Source organism: Heptranchias perlo, chromosome 29 (assembly GCF_035084215.1).
Source record: "Heptranchias perlo isolate sHepPer1 chromosome 29, sHepPer1.hap1, whole genome shotgun sequence".
Lineage (NCBI taxonomy): Eukaryota > Metazoa > Chordata > Chondrichthyes > Hexanchiformes > Hexanchidae > Heptranchias > Heptranchias perlo.
Window position 1 is genome coordinate 36,582,157 of NC_090353.1, and position 22,588 is coordinate 36,604,744.

At 49.6% G+C, this 22,588-nt stretch overlaps 2 protein-coding genes across 3 annotated transcripts in view; both read right to left on the reverse strand.

The window, feature by feature from the left end:
* The window catches only part of dda1 (DET1 and DDB1 associated 1), a 12,246-nt gene extending 10,311 nt beyond the window's left edge, over nucleotides 1-1,935 (reverse strand). The window contains exon 1 of the mRNA XM_067968639.1: nucleotides 1,708-1,935. Within this exon, the coding sequence (XP_067824740.1) occupies nucleotides 1,708-1,935 (228 nt within the window). The remainder of the gene's footprint in view (nucleotides 1-1,707) is intronic.
* Nucleotides 1,936-4,171: 2,236 nt separating this feature from the next.
* babam1 (BRISC and BRCA1 A complex member 1) lies at nucleotides 4,172-21,330 on the reverse strand. 2 transcript variants are annotated; one of them, XM_067968556.1, is made up of 8 exons: nucleotides 20,597-21,330; nucleotides 19,187-19,245; nucleotides 15,653-15,773; nucleotides 15,261-15,339; nucleotides 13,182-13,206; nucleotides 8,813-8,942; nucleotides 6,411-6,497; nucleotides 4,172-5,977 (listed from the first exon to the last, which is right to left on the reverse strand). In XM_067968556.1, the coding sequence occupies exons 1-8, from the start codon at nucleotides 21,293-21,295 to the stop codon at nucleotides 5,774-5,776; spliced, it is 1,404 nt and encodes a 467-aa protein (XP_067824657.1). In that variant the 5' UTR covers nucleotides 21,296-21,330; the 3' UTR covers nucleotides 4,172-5,773. The 2 variants fall into 2 exon arrangements, with proteins under 2 accessions (XP_067824657.1, XP_067824656.1); XM_067968555.1 differs by having other exon boundaries at nucleotides 13,182-13,212.
* Between the last annotated feature and the right edge of the window lie 1,258 nt (nucleotides 21,331-22,588).

The window sequence follows — 22,588 nt, forward strand, 5'->3', positions numbered from 1 at the left end:
TCCTCACTTGCCCCCCAACATTCCCCCTCCCCCGCCCCCCAACATTCCCCCCTCCCCCCGCCCCCCAACATTCCCCCCCTCCCCCTCACTCGCCCCCCCAACATTCCCCCCTCCCCCTCACTCGCCCCCCCAACATTCCCCTCTCCCCTCACTCGCCCCCCCCAACATTCCCCCCTCACTCGCCCCCCCCAACATTCCCCCCTCACTCGCCCCCCCCAACATTCCCCCCTCACTACGCCCCCCCCAACATTCCCCCTCTCACTCGCCCCCCCCCCAACATTCCCCCTCCCCCAACCATTCCCCCCTCCCCCCCCCAACATTCCCCCCCTCCCCTCACTCGCCCCCCCAACATTCCCCCCCTCCCCTCACTCGCCCCCCAACATTCCCCCCTCCCCCTCACTCGCCCCCCCAACATTCCCCCCTCACTCGCCCCCCCAACATTCCCCCCTCACTCGCCCCCCAACATTCCCCCCTCCCCCGACCCCCAACATTCCCCCCTCCCCCGACCCCCAACATTCCCCCCCTCCCCCGACCCCCAACATTCCCCCCTCCCCCGACCCCCAACATTCCCCCCTCCCCCGACCCCCAACATTCCCCCCTCCCCCGACCCCCAACATTCCCCCCCTCCCCCCTCACTCGCACCCCCCAACATTCCCCCCTCCCCCCTCACTCGCCCCCCCAACATTCCCCCCTCCCCCTCACTCGCCCCCCCAACATTCCCCCCTCCCCCCGACCCCCAACATTCTCCCCTCCCCCTCACTCGCCCCCCCCCAACATTCCCCCTCCCCCTCACTCGCCCCCCCCAACATTCCCCCCTCCCCCTCACTCGCCCCCCCAACATTCCCCCCTCCCCCTCACTCGCCCCCCCCCCAAAATTCCCCCCTCCCCCTCACTCGCCCCCCCCCCAACATTCCCCCCTCCCCCTCACTCGCCCCCCCCCAACATTCCCCCCTCCACTCACTCGCACCCCCCAACATTCCCCCCCCTCCCCCGCCCCCCCCCCCAACATTCCCCCCTCCCCCGCCCCCCCCCCAACATTCCCCCCCCTCCCCCCCCAACATTCCCCCCTCCCCCCCAACATTCCCCCCTCCCCCAACATTCCCCCCTCCCCCTCGCTCGCCCCCCCAACATTCCCCCCTCCCCCTCGCTCGCCCCCCCCAACATTCCCCCCTCCCCCTCGCTCGCCCCCCCCAACATTCCCCCCTCCCCCTCGCTCGCCCCCCCCCAACATTCCCCCCTCCCCCTCACTCGCCCCCCCCCCAACATTCCCCCCTCCCCCTCACTCGCCCCCCCAACATTCCCCCCTCCCCCTCACTCGCCCCCCAACATTCCCCCCTCACTCGCCCCCCAACATTCCCCCTCCCCCTCACTCGCCCCCCCCAACATTCCCCCCCTCCCCCTCACTCGCCCCCCAACATTCCCCCCTCCCCCCTCACTCGCCCCAACATTCCCCCCTCCCCCTCACTCGCCCCACCCCCCAATGGCCCCACCCCCACCCTATACTCACCCCTCCCCCTCTCTCGGGCCCGCTCCCCTTGTTCCCAGGCCCTCTTCCCCCAGCCTTGCCTTCCTCCGCCTCGGTGGTGGGGGGGGGGCGGGGGCGGGGGGCGGGGTGAAGGGCCCACAACCCATCCTAACCTGTTCGCCGGCCCCCATCTCCGCGCCGCCCGGGCTCCCGCTCCCGCTCCCCGCACCTCCCTCACTCACCATCTTGCCCAGCTCCGCATCACTCTGCGCCTTCACCCAAACCTGCTCCCCCGCGCGGGCCCGCCCCCCGCCGCCGCGCATTGGTCCGCGCGCAGCAGGCGGCCATAACGCGCTGGCTGAATGGACGCCGTTCCCGTCAATCAATCCCGTCCTTCCGGCCGCCGGGTTCGGTTGCGCCGGCCCGTTGGCGTCGGCGCCGGACCACGTGACCAGACGGCGCCCGCCCATTGGTGGCGTCGCGGGGCAGGTTGGGAGCTGTAGTTCCTGCCGGCGGAGGAAGCTTCCGGTCAGAACGGGGAGGTGCCCGGAAATTAAACTACAACTCCCAGTGTGCACCGCGGGCCATCACGCACCCTGACCCCAAGCAGACACAAGGCTGAGTCTATTGCTGGGATGTGGTGGGAGCTGTAGTCCTTCAGGAGATTGTGCCCACAAACATGGAAACTCAGTCCTCACTCATCTATCTATTTATTTGCTTATTAATTTCTATTGCATTTTTCAGAATGCAATTAATTTTTTTTTTGCTGCTCTTTTTTTTACAGTCAGCAGGCTGGGATGCCCCAGCCATTGTCTGGATTGTCCTGAGAGTCTCCAGGAATTAAAACCTCCCTGACAGTGCTGCCAGCAAATACCTAGCAGAAAAAAATCATAGGGGTGTTAAAAAAAATCACAGGGGTGTTAAAAAAAAATCACAGAGATGGGGTTGGGCGGGGGGCGGGGGAAGAGAAAGGGTTTTTGACCGGTAGTCAGTAATCATCCGACCGTGTAACAAAGCAGTTTGCTGTCCAGTTGGCCGTAGGAAGGCAGGTGTCGCTTGACCAATGGGTGAGGGTGGGAGGTCAAGTGAGCAAACTTCCCAGACTACGTTCATAACAAAAAAGGAATTGGCAACCCTAGGTCAGAAGATAAATACAGATAAGTAAGCCTACTTGGCCGATCCTTCTTCATATTAGTTTGGCGGAAGTCACGATCAAACTTTATATAACTCTAGTCTGACTGCAACTACAGTGTCCAGTTCTGGTCAATGAGACACAACAGAGACATCCAAGCATTGGAGGCCGTGCAGAGCAAAGCCACAAGACTGACATCTGCATTCACGTAATGCCTGTCACGTCCTCAGGACATCCCAGAGCGATTCACTGTAAATTTAATTACTTTTGAGGTACTGTGGTTACGTGGGCACTAAGGTGTCAGCATAGATTGTGCAGTGCCCTGAAGTGGGGCTTGAACCTACAACCTTCTGACTCAAAAGCAAGAGTGCTACAACTGAGCCCTGGTGTAAGGGCTCTGAATTATAAGACTGGAGAAACCCAGACTTTTTTGGCACTTGAGAAATGATCTTATAGAGGTATCTAAAGAACAAAACATTTATGTAGGAGTTTTCACGACCTCAGGATGTCCCAAAGCATTTCACAGTAAATACTCCAATTCTTGAAGTTATAATGCAAACACAGCAGCCAATTGGAACACAGCAAGGTCCAACAGCCAGCCATGAGATAAATGACTAGATAATGTTTTAGTGATGTTGTTTGAAGGGTAAATGTTGGCCCCAGGACACAAGGAGAACTCCCCTGCTCTTCTTTGAATACTACCATGGGATCTTTGACATCCACCTGAGAGGGCAGATGGAGTCTCAGTTTAACTTCTCATCCGAAAGATGGCACCTCCGACAGTGCAGCGCTCCCTCAGTACTGTCCCTCTGACAGTGCAGCGCTCCCTCAGTACTGTCCCTCCGACAGTGCAGCGCTCCCTCAGTACTGTCCCTCCGACAGTGCAGCGCTCCCTCAGTACTGTCCCTCCGACAGTGCAGCGCTCCCTCAGTACTGTCCCTCCGACAGTGCAGCGCTCCCTCAGTACTGTCCCTCCGACAGTGCAGCGCTCCCTCAGTACTGTCCCTCCAACAGTGCAGCGCTCCCTCAGTACGCTTATAAACAAAAAAGTTCAAAGAAAATGAAAAAACACATTTTTTTGATGCCCCCATGATTTTTCTCCCTGGGTTTTTGCTCCCAGCAGTGTCCTGGAGATTAATCTTTCATTCCTGGTGACTCCAGGGAAATCCTACTTTGAGGAGCATAACTTCCTCAATCAAGTGGCCATTCTTGAAATCTCACCATAGCCTCACCGCACCTTGTCTCTGGGACCTCCTCCAATGTTCCCTCCCCTCCCACAGCCTTCAGTTCCTCTACTTCTGGGCTCCACCACCATTGCTGCCAAAGTCCAGCAGGAGAAATCAATCTCACAGGCCAAGCATTGAAAGTGGTTGTGAAATTACACAGCAACAAGCAGCAAGTCAAGTAGAACAGGGGAAGCTAGATAAACACGAGGGAGAAAGGAATAGAACGATATTGCTGATAGGGTGAGATGAAGAGGGGTAGGAGGAGGCTCGCAGAACATAAACTCTGCCATAGACCAGTTGGCCTGTTTTTGTGCTGTACATTCTACGCAACATTAAAGATTCAGAAAATCCTTCCAGTAGCTTTATTTTTTTGTAAAGCAAACAGAAATTGGCAATAATTGTTTTGCTTCAGTGCAGGTTTTCTCGAAACAATTTGCTGGCCAGTGTTGTCAGTGAATAAGAGCTGTATTTACACTGCTTGTTATGTATTTGAAGCCTCTCAAAGCTCTTCACATCTAAAGAATTACTCTGAAGTGCAAGGACTTTGGTAAACACAGCAGCCATTATGCACAGTAATGTCACACAAACATATCAGGATCAATCATCCCTCGATCTTGCGTTTTGGTGGAGGGTTGGAAAATAGCAGAATTCCCTGCTCTTCTTCCAACAATTCCATGGGATCTTTAACATCGGAATGGGCAGACTCTATCCTGGTTTAACGTCTCGTCCTAAAGACGGCACCTCTGGCGATGCAGCGCTCCCTCGTTACTGCACGCAGTTTGAGCCCAGGTTAAGCGCTCAAGTCTCTGGAGTGGGACTTGGAGCCAAAAATTTCTAATGCAACGACGCCATAGCTACAAACCAGGCCGAGGAGGCCTTTCCATCTGGTGGCAAGAGCTTCATCTCGTCAGTGTAAAAGAGCAGTTTGTAGCCGGCCAGCAAGTGAAGAGTCTCCGGTCTCAAGTCACGGCCCAACCTCAAAGTGTGACAGCGAAAAAGATGTTTCAGTGCACAAGCACCCACTGCAGCACAAAAAGACACTTCTAGTCAAGGCCAGAATGGGCTGGAGATACAGGATTTGACACCTATATAAAAGTGCTTTACAGACAATGAAGTACTTTTTTTTTGAAGTGTAGTCACTGTTGTAATGTGGGGAAATGTGACAGCTATTTTGCGCACAGCAAGATCCAACAAACAGCCATGTGATAATGACCAGATAATCTGTTTTTAGTGATACTGGTTGAGGGATAAATATTGACCAGGACACCAGGGAGAATTCCCCCAGCTCTTCTTCCAATGATGCTGTAGTTACAGGTCTGTCACTGTATAACACTGGGGTACAGTACAGGTCATGGGCAAATATGAGATAGTCATTCTGCGCATCGCATACTGAAATATATTGACTTCTGCAAATTTTTCCTGTAATGTTTCGGTACCAATTTACTAAGTAAGACCAGCAGCAACCCTGCTGAGTTATGCGGTCGGCCGATTTCACAAAGAAAGTGGCAGCAGTTGTCAATGGCTGAACGGGGAGTGTTAAACCCATGAGATCATCAGCAGGAGAGTCCACTCAGTGCCGCAGGGGAGAAACGGCCCGAGGACAAAGCTGAACATGGATTATTGACGATTCAGCTCAAGGAACATTCAGGTTTATTAAAGGAGCTGAGTTACTCTCGGAGTAAAATGCTTGCAGATTAACTCGAAACAAAGCCGTGCATACACGCTGACCCACAAGGAGAACAGATCGAGTGGACTTTCCCAGCCCCAGAGCTACAAATGAACATTCAGTCACCACCCCCCCCGCCCCCGCTTGCTGCAGGGGAGGAATCGGTATGGAGATAGTTTTTTTTGCAATCCAGTCTTGGACCCCTTCGCTGCACCTGCTCAAAGTTTACAGAATCGAGAAAGAGGGGAGGATTTTAATCCGCTTCCCTCGCCAACGTCCTGCCATCAAACGGTCGCTTCCACTTCCACTCCTTCCTCCCCGTCCTCCAGCAGGCTATAAACCGCGTGCATCTGGATCGGTCTCTGCAACGGATGTGCCAGTAACTTCGCCATACAGTTATGCAGCTCCACAGCCTGCCCGGTCAGTGAGACGTCGTACTTGTAGCTCATCCCCTTGGTGTCCAAGTTATTGAAAAATGAGTAAGTTTCCTATAAAAACAAAACAAAAATAAAATATACAGTTGAAAATCTGTTTTAAAAAAGGTGACAATTTTATTGTATGGGATTATATTTCCTGGTCCCCTTTATCACCTTGGCCTCAAAATCAGAAGGCCGTGGGTTCGAGCCCCGCTCCAGAGACTTGAGGACATAATCCAGGCCGACACTCCCAGTGCCAGTACTGAGGGAGTGCTGCACTGTCGGAGGTGCCGTCTTTTGAACGAAACGTTAAACTGAGACCCTGTCTGCCCTCTCAGGTGGAGGTAAAAGATCCCACAGCCACTATTTCAAAGAAGAGCAGGGCAGTTCTCCCCGGTGTCCTGGCCAATATTTATCCCTCAACCAATGTCACTAAAAAGAAATTATCGGGTCATTCTTGCATTACTGTGTGCACAGTGACCCACCGAGGCAGAGGCCGACCTACCTTGCAGCCAGAGTCTTCGTCCATTTCCTCAGTCCCGTTGTGGATATAAATCACGTCAAAGAAAAAATAAGGAGACTGCAGAATTTTCTGAGGAGAGAAGTGAAGAAGAGACAGGAGTTAGGCGGTGCATCGAGTGAAGCAGGAGCTACATGCCATGCAGGGTAACGATCTGTGTGTTTAGCAGTCCTACACCATGTGCTTTTTAGCAGAAGTTATACTTATAGAATATTTAACCCAGTGAAACCGCCCTTCACAAAAGGAGAGAGGTGTGGACACTGAGCACAAACTGGGAACAAGGGACTGGAGAGGGCCAAAAACTGATGGATTTTTGTTAGGTAAGGGGTACGGAACCAAGGCGGGTATTGTGATGATATATGGATAATCCACGATCTAATGGAATGGCGGAACAGACCGGAGAGGCTGAATGGCCTCCGCCTGTTCCTATGAACAGTTGAAAAGGCAGGTTCTTAAGAGGTGGAGAGAGATACAGTAACATGAAGGAGCTAGGAAGAGAAGTACAGAGGGCCGGGCTAAAGGCTGTGTTGCTTTTGGTGGACTGGCAGGGGTGGGGGGGGGGGGGTGGGAAAGGCACACAGGGGTCCCGACTAGGAGCAGCGGAGGGCACCAGGCAGGACACAGGGTTGGGGGGTGGGGGGCAGAGATGTGGAGGGACAAGCCTATGGAGGGATCGGAAACTAGGGCTTATTTCTTTAAATCCAGTGCACTGAGGGACGGGGAATCACGGGATGTGGACTGGCGGGCAGGGCTGAACGCAGGCAGCGGAGTCCTCAGGTGAGCTGGGAGTCTGCCCAGGAAGGCCAACCAAGAGGTCAAGATCACAGGTCAGTGTTGAGGTCCGCTGGCTCCCGTTTCCTAAGCCTTTGACTTTTGTCCTCCCAGGCTGGTGTTGCGGAAAACAGATGCTCAAACTACACAGATTAGCCAGGCAATGCTTGGAGTGATGGGCTGTGGGGAGAGGGCCATCAGACTGCCCAGGGCAGCTACAGATTTATTATTGAATGCAAGAAATGTTTGGAACAGAAAAAGCCCATTTAGCCCAACAAGCCCACCTCCCCAATCATATTCCCTCCATTCCCACCTCCCCCATCATATTCCCTCCATTCCCACCTCCCCCATCATATTCCCTCCATTCCCACCTCCCCCATCATATTCCCTCCATTCCCACCTCCCCCATCATATTCCCTCCATTCCCACCTCCCCCATCATATTCCCTCCATTCCCACCTCCCCCATCATATTCCCTCCATTCCCACCTCCCCCATCATATTCCCTCCATTCCCACCTCCCCCATCATATTCCCTCCATTCCCACCTCCCCCATCATATTCCCTCCATTCCCACCTCCCCCATCATATTCCCTCCATTCCCACCTCCCCCATCATATTCCCTCCATTCCCACCTCCCCCATCATATTCCCTCCATTCCCACCTCCCCCATCATATTCCCTCCATTCCCACCTCCCCCATCATATTCCCTCCATTCCCACCTCCCCCATCATATTCCCTCCATTCCCACCTCCCCCATCATATTCCCTCCATTCCCACCTCCCATCATATTCCCTCCATTCCCATCATATTCCCCCCATTCCCACCTCCCCCATCATATCCCCCAATCCCTTCTTCCTCCAGAAACACATCATTGCTTCTTCATCCGATACCGCCCACTTCAACCGCCTTCTCTGTTAACATTCTACAAATCGATTAAAAAGTTGCACCTTTCTTTGCCAACCTACTAATCGTGCCCCCCTGGGATTTGAGCCCATCACCACAATACAATTTCCAAACAGCGGAGCCTCCAGTGGCTCAGTGGTTAAATACGCTGCCTGTGTTTGATTCCCGACCTGCACCGAGTTAGCTGATTTCAGCTGGGCAGCGAGAGGGCTAAAATTGGCCTCAGTGCCCCGGGTCAGCGAAGGGAAAATCATCTAGGGCTCCTCCTGCTCACTACCCGGTGCCTCTTGCTGGGAATGAGGTGTGTGGCTGTTGGCCGAGGACAGGATCAGCCTAGGCTCTGATCTCCACTCCCCATCCCCTTACCCCCCCTCTGAGGTTTCAACTCCAGATGGACACTCGCTGTCTAGAAAGAACTTGCATTTATATAGCACCTTTCACGACCTCAAGGTCTCCCAAAGCATTTTACAGCCAATGAAGTACTTTTTGAAGTGTAGTCACTGTTGTAATGTAGGGAAACACAGCAGCCAATTTGCGCACAGCAAGATCCCACAAACAGCAATGTGATAAATGACCAGATATTGTGTTTTCTTCTCTGGGCTCATGCATGAAGAATGGTCATTTGGGTGATGTACCAGAGGCCGGGCAGCGGTTAGGTGAGGAGGGAGGGGAGAGCAAGGTTCAAGCAGTAAGTGAAATATCAACCTACTCACATTGAGGCGTTCTGTCGAGACCAACTGTGGATGGCAGGGTGTACGAATGTAGACCAGTATCATCCGTACAATGTACGGCGGTGGGATGATCTGAACATTTTCTGTTACTGGCAGTTCAATCTTCTGTTGTCTGTGGGAGCAGATAAAAAAAATTTTTTAAATCGATCAGGGTAATAAGCTGAAGGAGGTAGATAACTCTCACTCTGCACCGCGTTAGCTGATCTCAGCAAGGGCATCTGTCAAAGCTCCACAACTGGCCTCAATGCCCCCCTCCCCCCCCAACTTTGGGGGGGGGGTGGAAATCAAGCTGGATCGGGTTCAGCTGTGATAGCCCCCCCAAGGTCAAATAGCATGCTGACCTCACTGCCTCGAGTGGCTATAGTGTGCACGATTCAATGCAGTGCCAAGCAAACATCAGGAGCAGCCCCATTCACGGCCTGGCGGACTTACAGACCTGGAACAATATTTGCTACACCGCGCACTCTCTGTTGGACATGTCCGCCATTTGTCCCTGTTCTGCAATTTCTCTCCGATATCTTCCTCCTGGTCGTTGAGTTGTGGCTCAGTGGGCAGCACTCTCTCGCCTCCAAGTCAGAAGGTTGTGAGTTCAAGTCCCACTCCAGAGACTTGAGCACAAAATCAGGGCTGACACTCCCAGTGCAGTACTGAGGGAGTGCTGCACTGTCAGAGGAACTGGCTTTCGGATGAGACGTTAAACCGAGGCTCCATCTGCCCTCTCAGGTGGGCAAAAAAGATCCCTTGACACTATTTTGAAGAAGAGCAGGGGAGTTCCCCCCGGTGTCCTGGGCCAATATTTATCCCTCAACCAACATCACTAAAAAGCAGATTTTCTGGTCATTACCACATTGTTGTTTGTGGGATCTTGCTGTGTGCAAATTGGCTGCCGTGTTTCCTACATTACAACAGTGACTACACTTCAAAAAGTACTTCACTGGCTGTAAAGCGCTTTGGGATGTCCTGAGGTTGTGAAAGGCTCGATAACATAAGGCACTAATTTCAGTGGGACGAGAACAGATCCGGCCCGGGTAAATTGGAATTGAAAGATCGGCAGCCAAACTGTAATTGAACAATGGGCGGCCTTTAAGGAGGAGATGGCTCGGGTACAGTCTATGTACATTCCTACGAGCGAGAAAGGTAGGGCAACTAAAGTCAGAGCTCCCTGGATGACAAAAGAGATAGTGAGTAAAATGAAGCAGAAAAAAGGGGCGTGAATGACAGATGTCAGGTTAATAACACAAGTGAGAACCAAACTGAATATAGAACGTTCAGAGGGGAAGTGAAAAAGGAAATGAGAGGGGCAAAGAGAGAGTATGAGAATAGACTGGCGGCCAACATAAAAGGGAATCCAAAAGTCTTCTACAGGCAAATAAACAGTAAAGGGGTAGTAAGAGGAGGGGTGGGGCTGATCAGGGACCAACAAGGAGATCTACTCATGGAGGCAGAGGGCATGGCCGAGGTACTAAATGAGTACTTTGCATCTGTCTTTACCAAGGAAGAAGATGCTGCCAGAATCTCAGTAAACGAAGAGGTAGTTGAGATACTTGATGGGCTAAAAATTGATAAAAAGGAGGTACTAGAAAGGCTGGCTGTACTTAAAGTAGTTAAGTCACTCCGCCCGGATAGGATGCATCCTAGGTTGCTGAGGGAAGTAAGGGTGGAAATTGCGGAGCTACTGGCCATAATCTTGAAGGGTCTAGACAGAATAGACAGAGAGAAACTGTTCCCATTGGCGGAAGGGTCAAGAACCAGAAGGCACAGATTTAAGGTGATTGGCAAAAGAACCAAAAAGATGACATGAGGATAAGCTTTTTCACACAGCGAGTGGTTAGGATCTGGAATGCACAGCCCGAGGGGGTGGTGGAGGCAGATTCAATCATGGTCTTCAAAAGAGAACTGGATAAGTTCTTGAAACGAAAAAACTTGCAGGGCTACGGGGATAGGGCAGGCAGTGGGACCAGCTGGATTGCTCTTGCATAGAGCCGGCGCGGACTTGATGGGCCGAATGGCCTCCCTCCACGCTGTAACCTTCTATGATTCTATCTTCCAAACATCCATAGATATGGTGGGGTGGTGCCAGAGGACTGGAGAATTGCAAATGTTACACCATTGTTCAAAAAAGGGCGTAAGGATAAACCCAGCAACTGCAGGCCAGTCAGTTTAACCTCGGTGGTGGGGAAACTTTTAGAAACGATTGTTAATTCTGTCCTGGACTGTCACTTGGGCAAGTGCAGATTGATTAGGGAAAGCCAGCACGGATTTGTTAAAGGCAAATCGTGTTTAACTAAATTGATGAGTTTTTTGAAGAGGTAACAGAGAGAGTAGATGAGGGCAATGCAGTTGATGTGGTGTGTATGGACTTTCAAAAGTTCCACATAACAGGCTTGTCATCAAGATTGAAGCCCATGGAATAAAAGGGGCAGTGGCAGCATGGATACAGAATTGGCTAAGTAACAGAAAACAGAGAGTAGTGGTGAACAGTTGTTTTTCAGACTGGAGGGAGGTGTACAGTGGTGTCCCCCAGGGGTCGGTACTAGGACCACTGCTTTTCTTGATATATATTAATGACTTGGACTTGGGTGTACAGGGCACAATTTCCAAATTTGCAGATGAGACAAAACTTGGAAGTGTAGTGAACAGTGAGGAGGATAGTGATAGACTTCAAGAGGACACAGACAGGCTGGTGGAATGGGCGGACACGTGGCAGATGAAATTCAACGCAGAGAAGTGTGAAGTGATACATTTCAGTAGGAAGGATAAGGAGAGGCAAAATAAACTAAAGGGCACAATTCTAAAAGGGGTACAGGAACAGAGAGATCTGGGGGTATATGTACACAAATCATTGAAGGTGGCAGGGCAGGTTGAGAAAGTGTTAAAAAAGCATACGGGATCCTGGGCTTTATAAATAGAGGCATAGAGTACAAAAGTATGGAAGTCATGATGAACCTTTATAAAACACTGGTTCGACCACAACTGGAGTATTGTGTCCAGTTCTGGCACGGCTCTTCAGGAAAGATGTGAATTCCTTAGAGAGAGTGCAGAAAAGATTTACTAGAATGATTCCAGGGATAAGGGACTTTAGTTACGTGGATGGACTGGAGAAGCTGGGATTGTTCTTGGAACAGAGAAGGTTGAGAGAAGATTTGATAGAGGTATTTAAAATCATGAAGGGTCTAGACAGAGTAGATAGAGAGAAACTGTTCCCATTGGCGGAAGCGTCAAGAACCAGAGGACATAGATTTAAGGTGATTGGCAAAAGAACCAAAGGTGACATGAGGAAAATTTTTTTTTTTCTTTTTTACACACAGCGAGTGGTTATGATCTGGAATGCACTGCCCGAGGGGGTGCCGGAGGCAGATTCAATCATGGCCTTCAAAAGGGAACTGGATAAGTACTTGAAAGGAGAAAATTTTCAGGGCTATGGGGATAGGGCAGGGGAGTGGGACTGGCTGGATTGCTTTTGCTTAGAGCCGGCATGGACTCGATGGGCTGATTGGCCTCTCTGCGTGTTTTAACTTCTTATGATTCCACGATAATTGCAAGTCATAGAATCATAGAATCATAGAAGTTACAACATGGAAACAGGCCCTTCGGCCCAACATGTCCATGTCGCCCAGTTTATACCACTAAGCTAGTCCCAATTGTCTGCACTTGGCCCATATCCCTCCATACCCATCTTACCCATGTAACTGTCCAAATGCTTTTTAAAAGACAAAATTGTACCCGCCTCTACTACTGCCTCTGGCAGCTCGTTCCACACACTCACCACCCTTTGAGTGAAAAAATTGCCCCTCTGGACCCTTTTGTATATCTCCCCTCTCACCTTAAATCTATGCCCCCTCGTTATAGACTCCCCTACCTTTGGGAAAAGATTTTGACTATCGACCTTATCTATGCCCCTCATTATTTTATAGACTTCTATAAGATCGCCCCTTAACCTCCTACTCTCCAGGGAAAAAAGTCCCAGTCTGTCTAACCTCTCCCTGTAAGTCAAACCATCAAGTCCCGGTAGCATCCTAGTAAATCTTTTCTGCACTCTTTCTTTCCTTCTCGCAGCCTCTAATTGAGGACACCACGTGTCACTGAATCCCAGCAGGGAACGTTCTATCCCAAGGGCAGCTATTACTCGCACACTTGATTCCATGTTACCGAGTTGGACTGCAAAGGTGGTTTTAATATTTTATTTTGAAAAGAGAAGCATAACTGGAACAAAACCCAAATTCAACGGTCACTCAAACCGGTCTGGAAAGCCTGAGTGACCCATGAGAGCACGTTTCCCAGCAACATTCAATTGCCATTACAGCCCAGGATAGACTACACTTACTAATCAGACAGAGTAATGAGTACTCACATGAGGTTAAATAGCCCGTCCAGATCTGAAACCAGAACTTTAAGGAAAAGTACAAAGAAGCACATAGAGTTTACAGCACAGAGACAGGCCGTTCGACCCAACTGGTCTGTGCCAGTGTTTATACCCACACCAGCCTCCTCCCACTATAATTGCTTCCTCCCACCCTGCCCCCCATATCCTCTATTCCCTTCTCCCTCATGTATGGATCAAGCCTCCTCTTAAATGCATCAATTCTATCTGCTTCACCCACTCCACGTGACAGTGAGTTCCACATTCTCACCACCCTCTGTGTTAAGAAATTCCGCCTAAATTCTTCATTTGATCTGTCAGTGACGATCTTATCTTCATGCCCCCTTGTTCTGGCCTCCCCCACAAGTGGAAACAGTTTCTCCACATCCGCCCTCTCGAACCCCCTTCATAATTTTGAAGACCTCTATCAGGTCTCCTCTTAGTCTTCTCTTTTCCAGAGAAAAGAACCCCAGCCTGCTCAATCTTTCCTGATGGTCGCATCCTCTCAATTCTGGCAACATGCTTGTAATTCTTTTTAGTAATATGGAGTCCAGAACTGCACACAGTGCTCCCAAGTGTGGCCTAGGCAAGGTTCTATATCAATTTAACATTACCTCCCTACTTTTGTATTCTAACAATACATGCAGTGCCCGTGAAGGCGCCAGGAGTGGGGTCTACCCATTACAAGATTCCTGTACAGATAAGTATGCAGCTTTTACAATACACTGTCCAAATAAAACCTAAGGGTGCACACACTTTATAAATTAATTACTGTATTTCACCAGCCTCATCACAAGGCTTATATGATGTATGAGCAGATCTCCCTTGGCATTGCTCAGAAGCAATCTTGCATCAAGATTGCGGTTGTGAGATTTAATTACTAACCTGCCTGTCCTGTCCCTTTAAGTCCACCTGCAAATTCAGGTCATCGCAGCTGCTTATCAACTGCTGAGGCCAATCAGACAGCAGTTGGACCTGCTTGTAAATTTCAGGCTCCAGACCACTGACTTTTTTTTGTTCAGATTGTTTTATACCTGTAACAAAGTGTGATATCTCTAATGTGACACACACCCAGTGAGTGCAAGCTTAGATTGGCACCAAAATGCAATAGAACAAACTTGTGCACAATACACCTTGATGTGTCTTACATTTCCTGTCTGGTGTTCCTAATACATCCCTAACTGTACCAGTGTTATACAGTGACAGACCTGTACTCACCAGTACTGTACCCCCGTGTTATACAGTGACAGACCTGTACTCACCAGTACTGTACCCCAGCGTTATACAGTGACAGACCTGTACTCACCAGTACTGTACCCCCGTGTTATACAGTGACAGACCTGTACTCACCAGTACTGTACCCCAGCGTTATACAGTGACAGACCTGTACCCACCAGTACTGTACCCCAGCGTTATACAGTGACAGACCTGTACCCACCAGTACTGTACCCCCGTGTTATAGTGACAGACCTGTACTCACCAGTACTGTACCCCCGTGTTATACAGTGACAGACCTGTACCCACCAGTACTGTACCCCCGCGTTATACAGTGACAGACCTGTACCCACCAGTACTGTACCCCCGTGTTATACAGTGACAGACCTGTACCCACCAGTACTGTACCCCCGTGTTATACAGTGACAGACCTGTACCCACCAGTACTGTACCCCAGTGTTATACAGTGACAGACCTGTACCCACCAGTATTGTGCCCCAGTGTTATACAGTGACAGACCTGTACCTATCCATGTAGTACAGCTCAAAATGCTCACTCCAGACACAAGCCAAGTTTGGATGGTCAGAATCTATAACCATACTGCTGGAGATTTTTCACAGTTCAAGTGGACACTATGAAACTTTCGGCTCTATAACAGTTTACTGAGCTCCTAATGACAACATTAGAGTGTTGCAGACCAGGGTTTCCACACCTCAGGCAGTACACTGCCTAATACCAGGTATAGAATGCCCGTTGTAGTCAGGCAGAGCAACACTGATATAGACTGCATATAAACACCAGCTGAGGCACTGGAATCCATTCCAGGATTTGTGAACCTCCCTTAGAAAAGGATACTGAATGACTCACAGACATTCGTATCCAGGTCATACAGGCAGCTGCAAACCTCCCGGGGGTCAGAGGTGAATCCAGACAGCTGGAAGGAGAGAAATTGGACACGTGAAGTGCAAAAATACCCAACATCACACACCAGTGCTACACAGAAAGAGACAAAGAGAGGCGGGCAGAGAGAGACCATAATCTCTGCCTTACGCTGTGCAACTCCATGGGAAATCAACTATTATAATCATAATTGATCAATAAATGATTTGGCCGTTAATCCAGCTATGAATGGTTACGGTTCAGTCCAATATAGAACTCCCGGGTCACTGCATCCGTGGTTTGTGAGGAGCCAAATGTGCACAACCCCTCCGTTCCCCCCCTATTTTACACAGCGACATTGTTCTTACCCAAGTGACCTCGTCATTCACCACCACGAGAGCAAACTCGTGCCGCTTGTCGATCTTATGCTTTGTCCGAACAAACATTTCTATCATTTTCTGGGCGATGTTTAATGCGTTGGTTTTCGAACTGAATGGAAGAAAAAAGATAAAAGAACTGAAATCAAACCCAACAACGCCTCATGTACCCGGGTCACTGCCAGTCCAATAACCTCAATGCCAAAGCCACTGTCAAACCAATAACCAGCCAGTACCTAAGAATCATATGTAAGGAGTCTTAGAACACCAGGTTATAGTCCAACAGCTTTATTTGAAATCACAAGCTTTCGGAGCTTTCCTCCTTCGTCAGGTGAGTGTAGGATTCCATAAAGGTACAGCATATATAGTCAGAGAACAATGCCTGGTGATTACAGATAATCTTTCCAACTGCCCGTTATCACCCTCGGCAGAGATATAATCAAAGCAATCAAAGGAGTGGAATGGTGTTCAGACAGAGAAACATTACATACAAGACTACTGAATACACAAACGGTCAGAACACAAAGACAGAGAGAGAGAGAGAGAGAGAGAGAGCGCGAGAGAGAGAATGACCAGTTGTATTAAAAATAGATAACTTGTTTTTGCTGGTGGGGTTACATGTAGCGTGACATGAACCCAAGATCCCGGTTGAAGCCGTCCTCATGGGTGCAGAACTTGGCTATCAATTTCTGCTCGACGATTTTGCGTTGTCGTGTGTCTCGAAGGCCGCCTTGGAGAACGCTTACCCGAAGATTGGAGGCTAAATGTCCTTGACTGCTGAAGGTGCTCAGACGAGGAGGAACGCGATGGACACCTACAGACGCTGAAAGACACCCTCGTAAGAAAGGGATATGACGCTCGACTCGTCGATCGACAGTTTCGACGAGCCACAGCGAAAAATCGCATAGACCTCCTCAGAAGACAAACACGAAACACAACCAGAGTACCCTTCGTCGTCCAGTACTTCCCCGGAGCAGAGAAACTACGCCATGTTCTCCGCAGCCTTCAACATGTCATCGATGACGTCGAACACCTCACTAAGGCCATCCCCACACCTCCACTACTCACTTTCAAACAGCCACCTAAACTCAAACAGACCATCGTTCGCAGCAAATTACCCAGCTTTCAGGAGAACAGCGTCCACGACACCACACAACCCTGCCATGGCAACCTCTGCAAGACATGCCAGATCATCGACACAGATACCACCATCACACGAGAGGATACCACCCACCAGGTACATGGTTCATACTCCTGTGACTCGGCCAACGTTGTCTACCTCATACGTTGCAGGAAAGGATGCCCCGGAGCATGGTACATCGGCGAGACCATGCAGACACTGCGACAACGGATGAACGGACACCGCGCAACAATCGCCAGACAGGAGGGTTCCCTCCCAGTCGGGGAACATTTCAGCAGTCAAGGACATTCAACCTCCAATCTTCGGGTAAGCGTTCTCCAAGGCGGCCTTCGAGACACACGACAACGCAAAATCGTCGAGCAGAAATTGATAGCCAAGTTCCGCACCCATGAGGACGGCCTCAACCAGGATCTTGGGTTCACGTCACGCTACATGTAACCCCACCAGCGAAAAAAAGTTATCTGTTTCTAATACAACTGGTCATTCTCTCTCTTTCTCTGCCTTTCGGGTGTCTCTCTCTCTCTGTGTCTTTGTGTTCTGACTGTTTGTGTATTCAGTAGTCTTGTATGTAATGTTTCTCTGTCTGAACACCATTCCACTCCTTTGATTGCTTTGATTATCTCTCTGCCGAGGGTGATAACGGGCAGTTGGAAAGATTATCTGTAATCATCAGGCATTGTTCTCTGACTATATATGCTGTACCTTTATGGAATCCTACACTCACCTGACGAAGGAGGAAAGCTCCGAAAGCTTGTGATTTCAAATAAAGCTGTTGGACTATAACCTGGTGTTGTAAGATTCCTTACATTTGTCCACCCCAGTCCATCACCGGCATCTCCACATCATTAGAATCATACAGCACAGAAGGAGGCCATTCGGCCCATCGTGCCTGTGTCGGCTCTTTGAAAGAGCTATCCAATTAGTCTCACTCCCCCTGCTCTTTCCCCACAGCGCTGAAAATGTCTTCTTTTCAAGTGTTTATCCAATTCCCTTTTGAAAGTTATTATTGAATCTGCTTCCACCGCCCTTTCAGGAAGTGAATTCCAGATCATCATAACTCGCTGCGTAAAAAAAATTCTCCTCATCTCCCCCCAGTTCTTTTGCCAATTATCTTAAATCTATGTTCCCTGGTTACAGACTCTCCTACCAGTGGAAAGGGTTTCAGCTTATTTACTCTTATCAAAACCCGTAATTTTGAACACCTCTATTAAATCTCCCCGTAACCATCTCTGCTCCAAGGAGAAAAATCCGAGGGTCACTGTCAGCTTAATGACTTCCAGTGCCAGGTCTAAAGCCAATCCAATAACCTCCCAGTGCCGGGGGCACTGTCCAGCCAATAACCTCCCAGTGCCGGGGGCACTGTCCAGCCAATAACCTCCCAGAGTTGCAGTAAAACCCAAAAACCTCACATCCAGGGGTTGAGGCAACACCCAACAGCAGCTCCACAATAAACCCTACAAATCCGATCACAGCAACACAATGACCCCCACTCACAATCCCAAAGCTACAGTCAAACCCAATAACAACTCTCCTCCCCATCGACAGCTCTGCCGTCCAACACAATAGCCTCGCCCGCCCCCTGCACCCCAACCCGATAAACTTAGCCGTGATCAAACCCAAAATTTCCACCAACTAGTGTCGTGATCAAACCCCATAACCCCAACCAGGGACCATCTGGACACAGACATGCCAACAAGCTTGGCCAAATGGTAGATTCCCAAATCAAATGGCACAGACTGAGCAAGTATTAAATGTTAACACCCAAACCACAACTGCACAGCACTAGTTACATAGAATTAAATAGAATTTACAGCACAGTTCTAATGAAGGGTCATTGACCTGAAAAGTTAACTCTGTTTCTTTCTCCACAGGTGCTGCCTGTATTTCCAGCATTTTCTGTTTTTTTTAAAGCAAATAAAGAACAGAGAGAGGCCATTTGGCCCAACAGGTCCATGCTGGTGTTTTTATGCTCCAAATTAGCCTCTTCCTGCCCTACTTCATCTCACCCTATTAACATATCCTTCTATTCCTTTCTCCCTCATGTGTTTATCCAGCTTCCCCTTAAATGCATCTACACTATTCGCCTCAACCACTCCTTGTGGGAGCGAGTTCCACATTCTCACCACTCTCTGGGTAAAGAAGTTTCTCCTGAATTCCCTATTGGATTTATTAGTGACTATCTTATATTTATGTCCCTTAGTTTTGGACTCCCCACAAGTGGAAATATCTTCTCTATCCTATCAAACCCCTTTGTAATTTTAAAGACCTCTATCAGGTCACCCCTCAGCTTTCTCTTTTCTAGAGAATAGAGCCCCAGCCTGTTCAGTCTTTCAGTAGTTGTTGATACAAGGCGAGTGTTAAGTATTAACGTAAAGCATCCTAACCCATTCATCGACTCCAGCTTCTGCAGTGACATCTCATCCGACAGGTCCAAGCAGATGATCTGTAAAGAGAATGGAAGAGAATCTGAGGAGTTCTCTCTGCGGCCCCTTACTGCACGATAAACAAGCAACTAGCACACGCACAGGTCAACCAGAATATACCAAACCGTACAAATCGCCTACACAGTGTTGCATCACACAGCCAGTAACAGGCTCAGTGATGTAACTGGGACTATTGTATTGATATCGGTGCACTATTGGAAAATCGCACTTTAATGGTATGTGACACTCTTAAGACATCCCCTCAAATTACTCTCACCAGCGACAGACCAGAACTACTTCCTCCTTGCTATCCCCATCCCCCTGCCATACTCCATAAACTCCAACTTGTTCACAGTCAGTCAGCAGGGCAATCCTTTCCCACACTAGGCTCCACTAATCCAACACTCCCGCCCTCCTTGACCCACACTGGCTGCAAAATGCCCAATGCACTGAATTTAAAATCCTCATCTGCAAATCGTTCCATGACCTTGCTTTTCCCTACCTTATCTCTGCTACTTCTGTAGCCTCCTATCCCCGTCCCACACCCATCGACCACAGCTTTCTGTACATTGCCCCGTTTCCCTCACCCCATCAGCGATGGTCGAATCTCCCCCCCCCCCCCCCCACTGCCTTGTCGCTACTTTCTCCCTCCCTAATTCTCTCCAAATTTTCGACCAAGCTTTTGGTCACACTTGGGGTAACTGTGCACAGTTCTGGTTTCCATATTATAAAAAAAGATATAGAGGCACTGGAGAAGGTGCAAAAAAGATTTACAAGGATTATACCAAAACGAGAGGTTATAACTATCAGGAAAGGCTGAACAAACTGGGACTAGAGAAGGCTGAGGGTTGACGTAGAGAAGATGTTTCCACTTGTGGGGGAGGCCCGAACTCGGGGCCAAAATATAAGATAGTCACCAATAAATCCAATCGGGAATTCAGGAGAAACTTCTTTACCCAGAGAGTGGTGAGAATGTGGAACTCGCTGCCAAAAAGAGTAGTTGAAGCAAATAGGATAGATGCATTTAAGGGGAATCTGGATAAACACACGAGGGAGAAAGGAATAGAAGGATACGCTGATAGGGTGAGATGAAGTAGGGAGGGAGGAGGCTCGTGTGCATAAATCAACATAACTTTCTAAAACCTCAGAATCTCTCAACATTACACATCCATGATAGTTTGACTCCTCCCTACAACCTTTAAGAGGTCTCATCAGATCAGCGACTATCATGTTCCACAGAACATTAGACCATCGCTAACTGTACTTACCCGTATAATCCACAATCCCATTCCTAACCATCACGTATTCCATTTAAAAAAAAAACCGGGAGTGAATCAACACGGTATTAAACACAACCATAACAAAACTTACCACTTTTTCTGGGCAGTTAACCTTAGGAGTCCTGATCTGAGTCTCGAGCTGGGGTTGACTTTGGAACTGGGAAGGCAATTGGAGTTGGGATTGAAATTGGGGTTGACTTTGGGATTGGGGCAGGAATTGAGATTGGCCTTGGGGTGGGGACTGGTGTTGAAATTGGGGTTGACTTTGGGATTGGGGCAGGGACTGGGGCTTGGACAGGAATTGGGATTGGGACTGGGGCAGGGATTGGGATTGGGACTGGGGCAGGGATTGGGATTGGGACTGGGGCAGGGATTGGGACTGGGACTGGGGCAGGGATTGGGATTGGGACTGGGGCAGGGATTGGGGTTGGGATTGGGGCAGGGATTGGGGTTGATTTTGGGGTTGATTTTGGGGTTGGGGTTGGAATGGGAATGAGGGCAGGGTTTGGGCCACGGCCTGGGCCTGGGCCTCCTGCTCCTGATGCCTCCTCCTGCTGCTCCTGGTCCTCCCCCCTACTCCAGGGCTCTCAGTCCCCGCCTCCCCATCCCCTTCCCCTTGCCCATCCCTGCCGCCCGCCTGCGACCCTTGCCCGGGCGGGTCCTGCCTGTCCTCCGCCCCCTCGGGGTTGGAGCGGGTGCTGGGTCTCTGATCCGTGGGCCCCGAAGCCTCGGGCTCGGGCTCAGAGCCGGCCGGGGCCTCTCTCCCTTCCTCAGCGGCCGCCGACGACATCTTTCCACCACACCGAACCGAACCGGAAACGGGGGAGGCGGAAGTCGCTGCTCGCGCAACGCTTTCTGGGAGTTGTAGTTCGTTCCGGCTCCGTTTCCGGGAGGCGGCAATGAAGGAAGGACTACAGTCCCAGAGTGCACCGCGCCGCCGCCCCGGTCAGGGTCGCTCCGTGGAGCATTGTGGGAGATGTAGTTCCTCGGCCCGTCGCTCCCATTACAAACAACAGGGGGAAAACTACAGCTCCCAGAACGCTCTGCGCAGCCAGCCCCCGAACCCATGTCCAAGCCTCTGGCATTATTATCCATCTATAAATATATATAAAGCATCCTTTTAAATTAATTTCGTTATAATGCATCTGATCGATTCCAGCATAAAATATCAGTAAATCTAGGCAAAGAAGAAATTCCTGCCTTAATTACGTTCTAATTTTAAGAGAGTGGGTGATTTATTGTTTCACAAGCTGTTGCTGTTGTCAGTAGGGGCCAGGGAGGGCGATTTATTTTTCTCAATTATATCTGTTCTATATGTATTAGACATGTTACATCTGCATGCATTTCCTGTCAACTTTTTGGATGGATATATACTCGAAAAGGAGTAATTGCAGGGCTGTGGAGAAAGGGCTGGGGAGGGGGGACTAATTGGATAGCTCTTTCAAAGAGGCACGATGGGCTGAATGGCCTCCTTCTGCCTGATTCTGTCAAATTCCCCTGTCCATCTTTATAATGGAAACTACCTATGTAAACTTGTCACACTGTAATTACACCCTCCCAGCAGTGGAGGTGCTGCAGGGCCAACGTTGGCAGGAGTTGTAATTACAGTGTGACAAGTTTACGTGGGCAGTTTCCATTATAAATGTGGACATGGGAATTTATAATTGAAATTTAAAAATAAGGACAGAATGTATGACTTTAAAATAGGGACTGAATTAGGTTTTGTGCTCTGATCCAATTATCCCTTGCTTCACCTGAAGGCTACACTTGGTTTTGGCTCCCCATGTGCAACACTACAGCAGGATTGATATTAGCATCCCACGAATATCAGGGAGGAGGAGGGAAAAATTGATTTTTTTTTGTACATCGTTAAAGCAGGAGCTTTGAGACACTGAGGGAAAAAAAGGCACAAAATCCATAAAGGAACTGCACTGTTTTTATTGATGGGTTTTTGATAAAAGATCTTGTTGTTTGTGACCTGATCATGCAGTTCACCTGAAAATAAAGTTACTGCTTCAACCAAATGTTGCCGTGTCATTCATGCTGCAAAAAAAACCTCCAGCTTTCCAGCCTCCTTTCTATA

What these genes read in the sequence shown, in the direction of transcription:
- babam1 (XM_067968555.1), bottom strand. Translation starts at nt 21,295, where the DNA reads ATGTCGTCGGCGGCCGCTGAGGAAGGGAGAGAGGCCCCGGCCGGCTCT. An exon ending in TGAATGACGAGGTCACTTGG is followed by an intron (nt 15,340 to 15,652) that starts GTAAGAACAATG and finishes CTCTCCTTCCAG; the next exon opens with CTGTCTGGATTCACCTCTGA. An exon ending in GACGGGCTATTTAACCTCAT is followed by an intron (nt 8,943 to 13,181) that starts GTGAGTACTCAT and finishes CTGCTCCCACAG; the next exon opens with ACAACAGAAGATTGAACTGC.